The sequence below is a fragment of the Salarias fasciatus genome, chromosome 18, assembly GCF_902148845.1.
Source record: "Salarias fasciatus chromosome 18, fSalaFa1.1, whole genome shotgun sequence".
Lineage (NCBI taxonomy): Eukaryota > Metazoa > Chordata > Actinopteri > Blenniiformes > Blenniidae > Salarias > Salarias fasciatus.
In genome coordinates, this window is record NC_043762.1 from 4444125 (window position 1) to 4456228 (window position 12104).

The 12104-nt window shown below is 46.4% G+C and overlaps 2 protein-coding genes and 1 non-coding gene across 3 annotated transcripts; 2 read left to right on the forward strand and 1 right to left on the reverse strand.

Moving 5' to 3' along the window:
• The first annotated feature begins 3086 nt into the window (after nt 1-3086).
• LOC115405140 (charged multivesicular body protein 5) lies at nt 3087-6921 on the forward strand. Its single transcript, XM_030114615.1, has 8 exons — nt 3087-3216; nt 4037-4141; nt 4264-4310; nt 4602-4695; nt 4782-4853; nt 5975-6083; nt 6415-6530; nt 6780-6921. Exons 1-8 carry the CDS (start codon nt 3148-3150, stop codon nt 6828-6830), a joined length of 663 nt encoding a protein of 220 aa, XP_029970475.1. The 5' UTR covers nt 3087-3147; the 3' UTR covers nt 6831-6921.
• Nucleotides 6922-8770: 1849 nt separating this feature from the next.
• trnar-ucu (transfer RNA arginine (anticodon UCU)) lies at nt 8771-8862 on the reverse strand. The gene is given in 2 exon segments: nt 8771-8806; nt 8826-8862. It is a non-coding gene; the product is annotated as a tRNA-Arg (tRNA).
• A 959-nt stretch (nt 8863-9821) lies between these two features.
• On the forward strand, nt 9822-11691 carry LOC115405143 (BAG family molecular chaperone regulator 1-like). Its single transcript, XM_030114619.1, has 7 exons — nt 9822-9956; nt 10256-10387; nt 10655-10737; nt 10806-10919; nt 10999-11106; nt 11177-11239; nt 11319-11691. Exons 1-7 carry the CDS (start codon nt 9920-9922, stop codon nt 11406-11408), a joined length of 627 nt encoding a protein of 208 aa, XP_029970479.1. The 5' UTR covers nt 9822-9919; the 3' UTR covers nt 11409-11691.
• The last annotated feature ends 413 nt before the right edge of the window (nt 11692-12104 follow it).

Sequence of the window (12104 nt, forward strand, 5' to 3'; positions counted from 1 at the left end):
TAACACAAATGAAGCAGTTTAATAACTAAAATCTGCATCCTTCACTTCACTTTAAAGCTACACAGTAAGATAACCCTGAATGAATCCAACAGGAAACTTTTACCTCCATGTCTGCAGAGAAACTGACTGACAAGCTGTGATGAAAGGCAACAGCAGCAAAACCACGACAATGGTTCAAATAAACAGCAAAGAGTGAGAAAACTGCAGAGAAAACTGAAGTGGATGCCAACAGACCTCGATTAGCTGGATTACTACACTTCACTAAAATACTGAAGTGAATTAAGAGTTCAGCAACATAAGAAAACTAGAAATTGGCACTCAGAGAGCGCAGACCTCCGCCACAGCTCAAATCAGTCGCCAACAACAACAAGAACACCGTGTATAATAAAACAACATTGTGATCGGGAGTGTGATCGAAGCGGAGCGCTGCGGCGTGTGGTGCCTCTCTCTCTCGCCCTCTCTTCCTGTGTGTGTGTGTGTGTGTGTGTGTGTGTGTGTGTGTGTGTGTGTGTGTGTGTGTGTGTGTGTGTGTGTGTGTGTGTGTGTGTGTTTATCTGAAAAGGAAAACTGAAAAGCAACATAATTTGTCATTTTACGTCATTTTAATTTGAAAATTGACCGGATTGTCTCGTATTTTCCATTCCCGACTTCCTCTCTGGTGCGATCTGCTCTGTCCAGCTTTACAACTGGCGGTCCATGGCGCGCGGAGAAAATAGAGAGGAGCAGAGCGGCCGCAGTCCACGGCGCGATCCGCTACGCCTCCTGTATGAATCGTCAGACAGGTTAACAGGGGCGCCGATCTGGAACTCGGTGCTCGGCGTTTCCGCCTCCGCGTGCGACGCGTCCTGTGAACCAGGCTTTTGTCCCCCCTGTCAGCGGGCCTGCCCAACTATATGAAAGACTGCCCTATCTCTCAATGATAAAGAATCCTTTAAAAAAATCCTGGATCCACACAGTGATCCGGATCATCACCAAAATTTAATGGATTCTAAGTTAGCCCAAGACCCACCTTTACACAAAGTTTCATTGCAATCCGTCCATAACTTTTTCCAGAATGTTGCTAACAAACTAACCAACAAACCAACGTGATTACATAACCTCCTGGCGGAGGTAAATATCTGAAGTGAACTTTCATAAATTCAGCCTTTTGGTACATGTAGAAAAATCTGGATGGAGACTTGAAACGCTGTCTGAGCTTCATTTTAAAGGTGAAACATGATTTAATTTATTGATGAGAGACTGTTTACACCAGCAGGGGGTCCAAAGTGGTCCTTCAGGACGTTACAGACCCGGGAGCAGTTCGTCTGATTGCCGTACACTGGAGAAGTGGTTCTCATCCACAGAGTGATGATTGTAAAGAACCCTCAGTTGTGGAGAGTTAAAGGCGTTTCTATTGCTGCTCATTAAAAACACAACATTCAAGAAAAGATCAAACAACCTTGTGCTACGAACACAGTGTATAAGAGTGAGAGTGTTGTTCTGTAGAAACCTGAAAAGCCCCGAGGCGTGGCCGTGTGGAGGCAGGAGGACATGCTGGGCTTCAGAGGTACATTGTGTCCTTTAATTAAAGCTTTTTAGAGTTTGTGAATAAAAAGTGCAGCTGCCTTATACAGACTTAAAGATGTTTAATGTGCTAGTTATTGCTCTTCTTGCAGATCTCCACATGTAAAGGTGTGAGTCATCAAAAGTGTATTGCTTCTCTGGGGTGTTTCCTGAGCTGCGTGTTTCTCACAGCTCTCCTTCTTCAGTGGCCATGTGGTGTGAGTTAGTGGACTGTACTGTGGTGCCCTCCTGTGTCGTTGATTTGTAAGTGGAGCTCTGAACTCGTGAGGCTCTCAGGGACTTTTCTTCTCACTGATTCATACCTGATACCTGGGTTAACCGATACCTGGGTTAACTGATATCTGGGTTAGGGTTAGAAGATCTGAAGCTTCAGTTTCTCCTGTGACTGATGGATGCTCTGATGTGAGGCGACAGCTCTTCATGTCCTCAACTACCTACAGTGGGGGGATTAACAGCCTACAGTGTTTTCATGATTCTACTCTGTTTGTTCGGCCAGTCCTCGAAGTGAATTTCTCTGCTTCTGTGAACTGAACTTGATATTTGATGCAGCAACATGTGAAGCTGAGCTGTTCAAACTACTGTATGCTCTACAGAGCGCTGCATCCATACAGCAAAGTGATTGTTCGAACTAAAAGTCTGTGAATGTGAAATACAGGGATGTTGTGGTGTTGTGGTGTGAAGGGAACCTTGCCTGTGCTTTATCCTGGAAAATTAAAATCAAAGCTTCATGTCACTTGTTTACTGTCTCCCTCCTTTCCTGAGTTACTTTGATCATCATGACCACGAGTAAACATGAGTGTGTGTAGCTTTGGCCTTGACTTCCGTATGAACTCATCAGTGTGATCCAAACTCATTCTCTTCATGGTTCCTGCTGAAAGAGTTCATGTGTCCAAGAGTTTTATGGAGTTTTTGCAGCTTCACAGACAGAGATCCATTCCAGATCACAACGTCGGAGCCTGAGCCTGTTCTTGCGCCTCTTTCAGGCCCGAAGACGCCACAGCCGCCACATCTCAGATCCACTCCTGACCCACTGCATGCTGCAGTACCACCGCTCACCACAGGGAGGCTCGGAACGCTCATTGGTCACAGTCTGTCAGGCCGACCAATCAGAGCCTTCAGAATGCTGGCCCGTTACTTCCACTCGCACATAGACCTATAGAAGTAGAATCATAGCTAGATAGCTAGATCATAGATATTCAAAAGATGACTGCTGAAGCTCGGCCGCCATCTTGGATGAGGAAGCTCTTTCTCCACTACATTCATTTCTACAGAGGAAGCCGAACTTTACAGCTAAATAATCTAAACTCAGTGATTTTTCTAACAACACATTTTTGGTTTGTTACTGACATAAGACGTGTACTTATAATACACGATAATTTTTTATATTTAAAAACGTGGCCTTTCATCCTGATGCCGTCGCCTCTGGTCTACTGTCACCGCTCTATGATTCTACTCCTGTGGGTCTTTGCCAGCTCGGGACCGTTACTTCCGGGAGTGTCCAGTGAGAAAGCCCCTTTAACTTAGCACTCTTTTCTCCTGTTTCTGTGTGATTTGGCCGGTTGCGGGCAGGTAAAGGTGTAGAACATGAACCGAATTTTCGGCCGTGGAAAGCCCAAAGCTCCTCCTCCCAACCTGTCGGACTGCATCGGGAACGTGAGTGCGCTTGCGGGCGTTGTGTTGTTGTTGTTGTTGTTTTGGTCCGTCGCTAGCTGCTCAGCTACACGCTGACAAAGGCCAGAGCAGAACCCAGTCCAGTCCGGTCTGATCAGAACGGAGTCTGCACTCTTCATCAGGGGCTAAGCTGAGGAGAATCCCTCTTTAAACGCTGACGGTTTCGGGTTTGGAGCTTCTGGACTCAGCAGCTCCCATCTTTAATGTTTGCACTGTCAGTGAATCCAAACAAGCTGGTTCAAAACTCATTCAGATATGTGATGCATATTTATTTAATATAGAGTGAAATAAAGATCAACATGCTGGAAAAAGAGTGTGAGGAATAATGTGCTTCATCCACTACAGGAGGAGAACAATGTCTATTTGTGCAGCAGGAATCTTTATGTAACATTTGAATATTGGTACTGTTGATGATGAATGCTGTTTTTCACAGTTTAAATAGTTTCAATGAAAAACACTGTTCACTTCTATCTGTAGACTTCAAACAGGAGCTCTTCTCTCACTGTGACATTTTATTTTTCATCCAGAAGATCTTTCTCAAGCATTGTTTCCTCCCTAAGTTGTTTTTTAACCGTTGATTGTGTAAGAGAAGTAATTTTACTCATAAGTCTGCTGTAAGAAGTAGCCGTCTCTTTTAACTTTCTCGTTCTTGTGTCTCGTGTGTGTCTATGTGGAGCCCAGCAGCTCTCAGCTGGTTGGTGGACTTGTTCTGGTCTGTTTGGCTGAAGCAGCCAAAGGCAGAAGAAGTGTGTGTTGCAGACACAGCGCCTGTGTTGACCCCCTGTGTTGACCCCTCTCTCAGGTGGATGCCAGAGCTGAGTCCATCGAGAAGAAGATCGGCAGGTTAGATGCTGAGCTGATGAAGTACAAAGACCAGATGAAGAAGATGAGGGACGGGCCTTCCAAGGTAGCACGCCTCCCTCCCTCTCCGCTTCAGCAGCCGCTGTCGTCGAGGCGGCGGACTGACAGGACATGGATGACCTGACAGACTGACAGCACTCGCTGTGATCTCTTCTTTTTCTCATGCAGAACATGGTGAAACAGAAGGCCATGAGAGTCCTGAAGCAGAAGAAGATGTGAGTCCTGAGAACGTCTGTGTTTTATTCAGTAGTAAAGTGGAAACGATTCATTAAACTGCAAGACATTTATATCAGAATGTAACAGTCTGAACTGACAGTGAAACACTGCAGGACACGGCGCTCATTATCAACAAATGATCGCCAGAGTCCTTATTTGATGAAGTAATTATGATATAATTACCACTTTTACCACAGTAATCCGATTACATTACTCCATTGCTGAAAAAGTAATTTAAGTACAGTAGTGGATTACCGAGTAACAGATTACTCACCATCGCTGGTCCTCAGGTACGAAGGCCAGAGGGAGCAGCTGGCTCAGCAGTCCTTCAACATGGAGCAGGCCAACTACACCATCCAGACCCTGAAGGACACCAAGACCACCGTGAGCATCCGGCCGCTGCTCGCCTCGACACACACCCCAGCCCTCCTCCGTCCGACTCACACACCTCCGCGGCTCTGTGTTCTCAGGTGGAGGCCATGAAGATCGGCGCCAAGGAGATGAAGAAAGCCTACAAGGACGTGAAGCTGGATCAGATCGATGTACGTCTGTTCTCAGCCTGTGGGGCAGCAGCGTGAAGCGGCCGCGAGTTTCCAATAACGCCGCGATATAGAAACAGAAATAATGTGTCAGCCATTTCCAACAGCTGGCCTGAACAGCACTTAAAGCTCGAGTCCGGAGTTTTGAAAGAGAGAGGTTTTTTTAATCCAACATCTGGAGGTTCCGCCCTCCCTCTGCTTTCATGAGCGACCAAGCCACGCCCCTTTAATTGTGCACGCGAATTATCTGTCGGGTGAAAATGAGAGCCTCCGAGTCCTACAGCATCCTCCATGTTCAGCTGTTTACGGTGGATGTTCAGCAGACAGTGGATATATCCGAGGTAAGCGGGCCGGCTGCTGCGTTGCTAACTCACCTCTGCCTGGGCGAGCGGCCGTGCTCTCTGGCTGCTCCACACTTTGACTGACAGCGCGAGAATGCGGAAGCTCGAAATCTATTGGCTGACGCTGACTGGCACTTTTTCGGATAAGATGGGGGTCTATGAGACGAAGGCGGGGCTCATAAATACATTTTTATATTGCTTTATGCTAATATTATATTATAGTATTGAACCAGACTGACACATTTAAAGCTGCTGTAGGCAGGATTCTGCTAGTCAATGCTAATTTTTCTGTGTTTTCTTTGGATTAAATGTTAGAGTATCCATTGATAATCCTTTAGTAGTGCAGCATAATTGCACTGCCGCGAGGGCGCAGCGTTTCCATCTGTCTCTGTTCTGAGCTGAAACGGAATGTTGACTGCTCCAGGTATCTTTGACCAATCAGAAGAGCCCCTGAGGCTCTAACCGTGATTGGTCGAAGGGCATTCGTCGCACTTTCTTGTGGGAGGGGCTTAACTTGCATAAGGGCGTGATGTCAGAGAAAACAGGACAGGACTGGCTGTGCTGGGTTTCAAATCGCCATCTTAGATGGGTCAAATAGCCATCTTGCTTAGGTAACCCTAAGATGGCGGAGATGCCGAATCCTGCCTACAGCACCTTTAAGCTCTGTTGAAAAATGATACATACATTGGAAACGAACGGAAACTCTGGACACGAGCTTTAAAGAAGGGATTTGTTTTCAGACCTGTTCCTCCCCTAATGTGAGCCCATGTTTCCGACCGTCAGGACTTACAGGACCAGCTGGAGGACATGATGGAAGACGCCAACGAGGTGCAGGAAGCTCTGAGCCGCAGCTACGGCACTCCAGAGATCGATGAAGATGATCTGGAAGCAGGTACCTGACACTTCCCCTCAGCCTTCACAGGAACCAGGTGGTTTCTGTCACACCTCTAGAGGGATTATTTTGGGAACCCTGGAGGGTTGTCTATCCTGAATGACCTTCTCAGGGTCTCTTGATGTGTGTGTTAGAGCACAAACAAGCAGTCACCAGACCATCCCGATCTGTAGAGAACATTTCCAGTTTGTGTAAACATGGAGGTGAAACCTGGCCCCTGCTCCTTCATGCCTCTGAGTCTTCAGTCCAGGCCTGCTTCCTGTTGTTTGTTTGGTGTGTGTATGTGTATGTGTGTGTGAGACACACACTGAGAGGTCCCCTGCTGTTTCAGAGCTGGACGCTCTGGGTGATGAACTGCTGCTGGATGATGACAGCTCCTACCTGGACGAGGCCTCGGCTGCTCCGTCCATCCCCGAGGGAATCCCCAGCGACTCCAAAACAAACAAGGTCAGCGTGCCGAGCCTTCACAGCCGCCTGGAACCGTATCCGCAGAAAAAAAACACATCGAACTCAGAGGAACTTCCACAAGGTCATGTTTTGAAATGACTTTTAGTATCAGAAAGACAGGTGGAGAGGCAGAGAGAGAAACAGAGTGTAGAGAAGGAAGAGAGAGCAAAGTTTTGACCATCCTTAAATTCGAACCGACACTCCAGACAAGACCGTGGACACGGTGTGATTTCCTTCCTTTGCTTTCAGGACGGCGTGTTGGTGGACGAGTTCGGCCTGCCACAGATTCCCGCCACATAAAGGAGGAGTAGAAGACCTTTTCTGCGTAGAGAACGTCGGAACGTGTTCGATCTGAGGAGGGTTTGGAAGCCGTTTGTGGATTATCGCTCCCACCGTGCTGACATGTGGCCTTCAAGCATTCTAAATCTCCCGTGTGAAACAGCGTTTCATTATTTAGTCTGTTGCTAACTGATCTCTGTTATGTTGTGTTAATTTATTCCCCTTTGTGGAGTCTCGACAGCTCTGCACACGTTTCCACTCAGGCTGTGAAAAAAAAACCTCCGGGGTTGTTTCACACGTGCAGAATAAACTGTTTTCATGTAAAACTTCAGACACTGAAGTCTCTGTTCCTTCCTCTTGGTCTTTTCCACCGATGGTGATCATATGACAAGAAATAAAAAGTCACAGAAACATCGAAGTCATGCAATAACTGCATCACACATCTCAAGTTTCAGGATGCTTAAATGAACGAGACTCATTTCACTCTTCCTGTCCTCTCATGGCTCCGACACTCAGCTCAGTGGTTCAGGGTGAAACAAGTAACACTGACACCTGGTGTTTCACTTGGGAACTGCAGTCTAATTCAAATCACATACAGCCACAAAGCACATTGAAGCTTTAAAGGTGCATTAAGGAGTTTTACAACCTTAAAAATACTTATTGTCCACCATAAATATGTTACACATAATGATGTGTACAATGTGTCCTGACATATTCATTACAAGTACCTCTAACAGCGCTAAATTGTCACTTGAAAGTCACAGTGCCGGTCCAGCACCAGAATTTTTTCGGGGAGAATTTGAAAGGAATGACGTAATGCGCGCTCCTGCTGGTTAAGTTTCGTTTTGTCCGCCATTACTCCGCCAGATGCTTAGTGAGCAACAACTGAGCAGGATCTTCCAGAAAGTAAGAAAAGACTGGCTTCTAGCACTGCCACAGCTCCACACAGACTCCACCAGGTAAAAGAAACTTACATTTTACTTGAGCGCTACTAAACGAGCGAGGAAGGAGTTCCCCTCTTCTGTGCACGCAAGCCACAGCCACGGGTTTTTCATTAAGCTGCGTTACACCCAAGGCCTGCAGGGGGCGCTGTTTCGCATAAAACGTGCAAACTCCTTAATGCACCTTTGAAATGAGGCCAATGCAGCTCAGGAAGTTCCATATATAGTTTTGCTGCACATACAAAAACTGCATCTTATGATGTATTTATGAACTACAGCTCAAAAATAGTGAATATTTTTCTACATTTAAGATAATTTGTACCTGAGTTCAACAGTTTTTTTTCCTCTTTTGGGGCTTTTTTATTGACATATTTTGAAATTGTAGCTGTTTTAACCATTTTACCTCTTTTTAACCAGTTTTGAATGCTTTTCCCAGCCACATTTAATTTTTCTTCTTTTATAAATTGTTGACATTTCAGGTTTTTTAAAGATCTTCTGTCATTTCTCCCCCATTTCTTGTGGTTTAATTTGTTTTACCCAATTTTACTTGTACCTTTTTGATTACCTCTTGAACCAAGAGTGACGAATCATTTTGGATAGTTGTGTGGTGTGTCACTATCATAAAAAGTTCCATGTTTATTCATGTTTCATGTTGTGAAAGCTTCATGGAGCTCCCTCCAGAGGGACTAAAGGGGAATATGTGCAATAGAATTCTCTATACTAGTGAAAATTAAAAGAAAAAAAGCAACAACAACAAAACACTAAAACTGAATGAAACAATGTTTGTGCTTCATTTTCTATAAATAAACTGCAGTAAATAAGCATATTAAAGAGCTTGACGCTCTGAGGAGGAGGGTGTTTATCCATTTCACCAATCCCTGATTGATAATATAACGACTGAGATTAGATTGAACCAACCAGTACCGTCTGGCGGCTGCAGCTGGTTTAAGGGAGGCGGGGTGGCACCTCAGACATTTACCATCAGCCACTAATGCGTTCAGTGCCCGTTGATCAAAACTGCGACTCTGGTGGGACTCGAACCCACAACCTTTGAATCACTTCACCGTGTCCAGTCTAGAAGTCCAATGCGCTATCCATTGCGCCACAGAGCCTTGCGCACATGTCACGTGGTCATGTGCTCTGAGAGCAAAACATCTGGATGGACTGAAGAGTTATAAAAAGTCTTGCTTAAAGCGATACTTCAACATTTTGGCAAATTGGCCCATCTAGGGCAATTCGGTAGTCATTTAGAACAGCATACTTACTTTTTTTGTGAGGGCGAGCTGTTGTTTATTCAGCGGTGCGTCTGAGGAGAGCTTCACGGCGGACATAATGGAAGTGGACGGTACAGTTGCTTCACCTCGTCAAACTCATCAAATACACAATCCAACAACCCCAAAACACACTTTGGTGGACACGTTATAATCCACACATTCACTACGCTGTGAAACACCAACAAATAATATTGTAGCATTACGACATTGAAGCAAATATTGGGAACTACTTTTTCTTTTGAGATCACTACGCCCAGACGCCATGTTTAGTAAGTAGTTCCGTCTTAGCAATCTTCGTAAAAAAACGCTCAATCTCATAATTTTGCATTAATATTTCACAGCGTAGTGAATGTGGGGATTATAACGTGTCCACCAAAGTGTGTTTCGGGGTTGTTGGATTGTGTTGGATTGATGAGTTTGACGAGGGAAGCTACTGTACCGTCCACTTCCATTATGTCCACCGTGAATCTCTCCTCAGACGCACCGCTGAATAAACAACAGCTCGCCCTCACAAAAAAAGTAAGTATGCTGTTCTAAATGACTACCGAATTGCCCTAGATGGGCCAATTTGCCAAAATGTTGAAGTATCGCTTTAAGGATCAACACCACATAACAGAGATAACAAAACACTGATTTTCCCTCAAATAATTGATGATTCTCCCTGGAAATGTCTCGGTCTACGTCTGTGTCTCTACTTGTGAAAGAGGGTAATTCTCACGCGATTTCTACTACTCTACCCTCGTGTTTCTACTTACATGTGTCTATGCCAGGCGGTTCTGCTCATGTAGGTCTATGTGAGAGCGGCTCCGCAGTGACCCGGATGTAGTTAGCCGTCAGTTAGCATTAGCTGTGCGGTTCACGCTGTGGTGAAAAAGCGATTAAAAAACAGAACAAAATGTCAGAGCAGACCGTGACTGTGACCGTCACATACGGTAACGACGTGTTCTATTCCGTCTAGACGACAAACAGCCTGGAAATGTATTTTAAAGAACCTTGTTTTTTAGCTAATGTAGCTGTGATCAAACATTCCGAGCTGCTTGACAGTAATATGTTCAACTATCATATTCTAGTCATCTAAAACTCATCTGAGGACATTGTCCATTGGTTGATAAATCTCAGTAAGACTTCATTTACGGCTGTCTTTGATTCTATATCAGTCTTCGTGAGTGATTCAGAGGATAACTGTGGAAATTATTTATTTTACAAGCTGTGTGTGTGTGTGTGTGTCCAGGATCGGTGAAGCACAGTGTGTCGGTGTCCGGCCCGGCTGGAGCTGCAGGAGGACCCACCGTTAAAGACCTGTCAGATGCTCTCACTCAGCTCACTGGAGTCCCGGGCGCCTCGCAGAAAATCATCTTCAAAGGTCGTCGCTGCTGCTCTAACCAGGATCAGTAATCGTTCAGAGTGTTGGTTCCTGTCGTAGAACAGAGGGAGACAGCTGGTCTGTGAGAACAGCGGAGGTCAGGTTGACAGCAGGTGATCATCAGAGAGCAGAGTCATGGAGCAGTGGAGGAGGACATGAGGAGAGCAGTGTGAGGACAGACTGGAGGAAGATGATCCGCTGTTCGAACCCTGACAGGATGATGTTTGAAGCAGACTCATGAAGGTTTGGTTTTCGTGTCCATTACAGGGAAGTCTCTGAAGGACATGGACGAGAGTCTGTCCAGCTTTGGAGTGAAAGACGGCTGCAAGCTCATGATGATAGGAAAGCGGGTAAGCCGGCCTCGGAGTGTGACGTGCCGGAGGTTGTGGTCAAACCCTGACTTTGAATGGGCCAACAGAACAGTCCCGAGGAGGAGGCCGAGCTGAAGAAGCTGAAAGACATCGAGAAGTCCGTGGAGCAGACGGTGAAGAAGCTGGAGAAGGTGGACGGGGAGCTGACTGGACTGAAGAACGTGAGTCCCGCTGCAGAGCGGCACGCCGTCCCGGGACAGACAGGCTGTCCTCTCACTCAGACCTGCTGCTGTGTCTCAGGGGTTCCTGGCTAAAGACCTCCAGGCTCAGGCTCTGGATAAACTGGACAACCGGGTGAAAGCGGCGGCGGAGCAGTTCATCAGGATCCTGGAGCAGATCGACGCTATGGTAAATACAGCAAGGCCTTTCTTTATGCCCGGGTAGTGAAGACAACCACGAGCGGCTGCTGTCTCCGCAGACTGTCCCGGAAAACTTCAGCGACTGCAGAATGAAGAAAAAGGGGCTGGTGAAGACGGTGCAGGTCAGGGCCACTCTGCGCTGAGCGGAGCTTCCTGCTCTCACGTCACCTCACTAACCGGTGTTTTCCGCCGCCATCCCAGGACTTCCTGGCCCGGTGCGACAAGATCGAGGCCTGCATATCCGAGCACCTGTCCAAGATCCAGTCCAAGAACCTGGCCCTGGCAGACTGACGCTCCTCCGCCGGCGCTGCTGTGGGAGCAGCAGCTGTGTGTCAGGCACTTCCTGCTTCCTGTACGACGGCAGGATCTTCAGGTGACGCTCACAGGCGAAGTCTGGACGGAGCAGAGGGAACCGCTCCAGCCCCTCTATGAACAAACGTCACGGACACTCAGAATTCTGCTCATGTGTCTGGAGAGCAGAAATCAGCTGTTTCCCTCCAATCACACACTGTGTGTGTGTGTGTGTGTGTGTGTGTGTGTGTGGATTTTAACTGAAGGTAATAAAGATGTGTAATGCTGGGTTGTGTGTCCAGTCTGTCCTGCTCTTCCTTCACACCTCTGATGTAAACGTTCCTCTAATCCCAGCATCAAACCAATAGTTGGTCCTTTTTTCTATAGAAGTTCAAAAAGCTGAGTATCAACGTCCTGGACAGGTCTCCAGTCTGTCACAGGACACACACACACACACTGGGTTCTGTTTAGAATGAACCTCACATGCATGTTTATATTCCATGAGAGAAAACAGACACAACATGCAAACCTCCACACAGGATTTGAACTCATGACCCTCTCATTGTGAGGTGAGAGCTCTAACCACTACCTCATCATGCAGACCGACTTTGATCTCAGAAGAATATTCATTAAATTTGCTTCACACAGAATAGAACAAGAGGTTAATAGAAAATGGAAAATCAAATTAGTCAAGCT

Coding starts and splice junctions, on each gene's coding strand:
- LOC115405143 (XM_030114619.1), top strand. CDS start 9,920: ATGTCAGAGCAGACCGTGACTGTGACCGTCACATACG. Junction 10,388..10,654: donor GCAGAAAATCATCTTCAAAG/GTCGTCGCTGCT, acceptor TGTCCATTACAG/GGAAGTCTCTGAAGGACATG. Junction 10,738..10,805: donor TCATGATGATAGGAAAGCGG/GTAAGCCGGCCT, acceptor ATGGGCCAACAG/AACAGTCCCGAGGAGGAGGC.
- LOC115405140 (XM_030114615.1), top strand. CDS start 3,148: ATGAACCGAATTTTCGGCCGTGGAAAGCCCAAAGCTCCTCCTCCCAAC. Junction 3,217..4,036: donor TGTCGGACTGCATCGGGAAC/GTGAGTGCGCTT, acceptor CCCCTCTCTCAG/GTGGATGCCAGAGCTGAGTC. Junction 4,854..5,974: donor TGAAGCTGGATCAGATCGAT/GTACGTCTGTTC, acceptor TCCGACCGTCAG/GACTTACAGGACCAGCTGGA.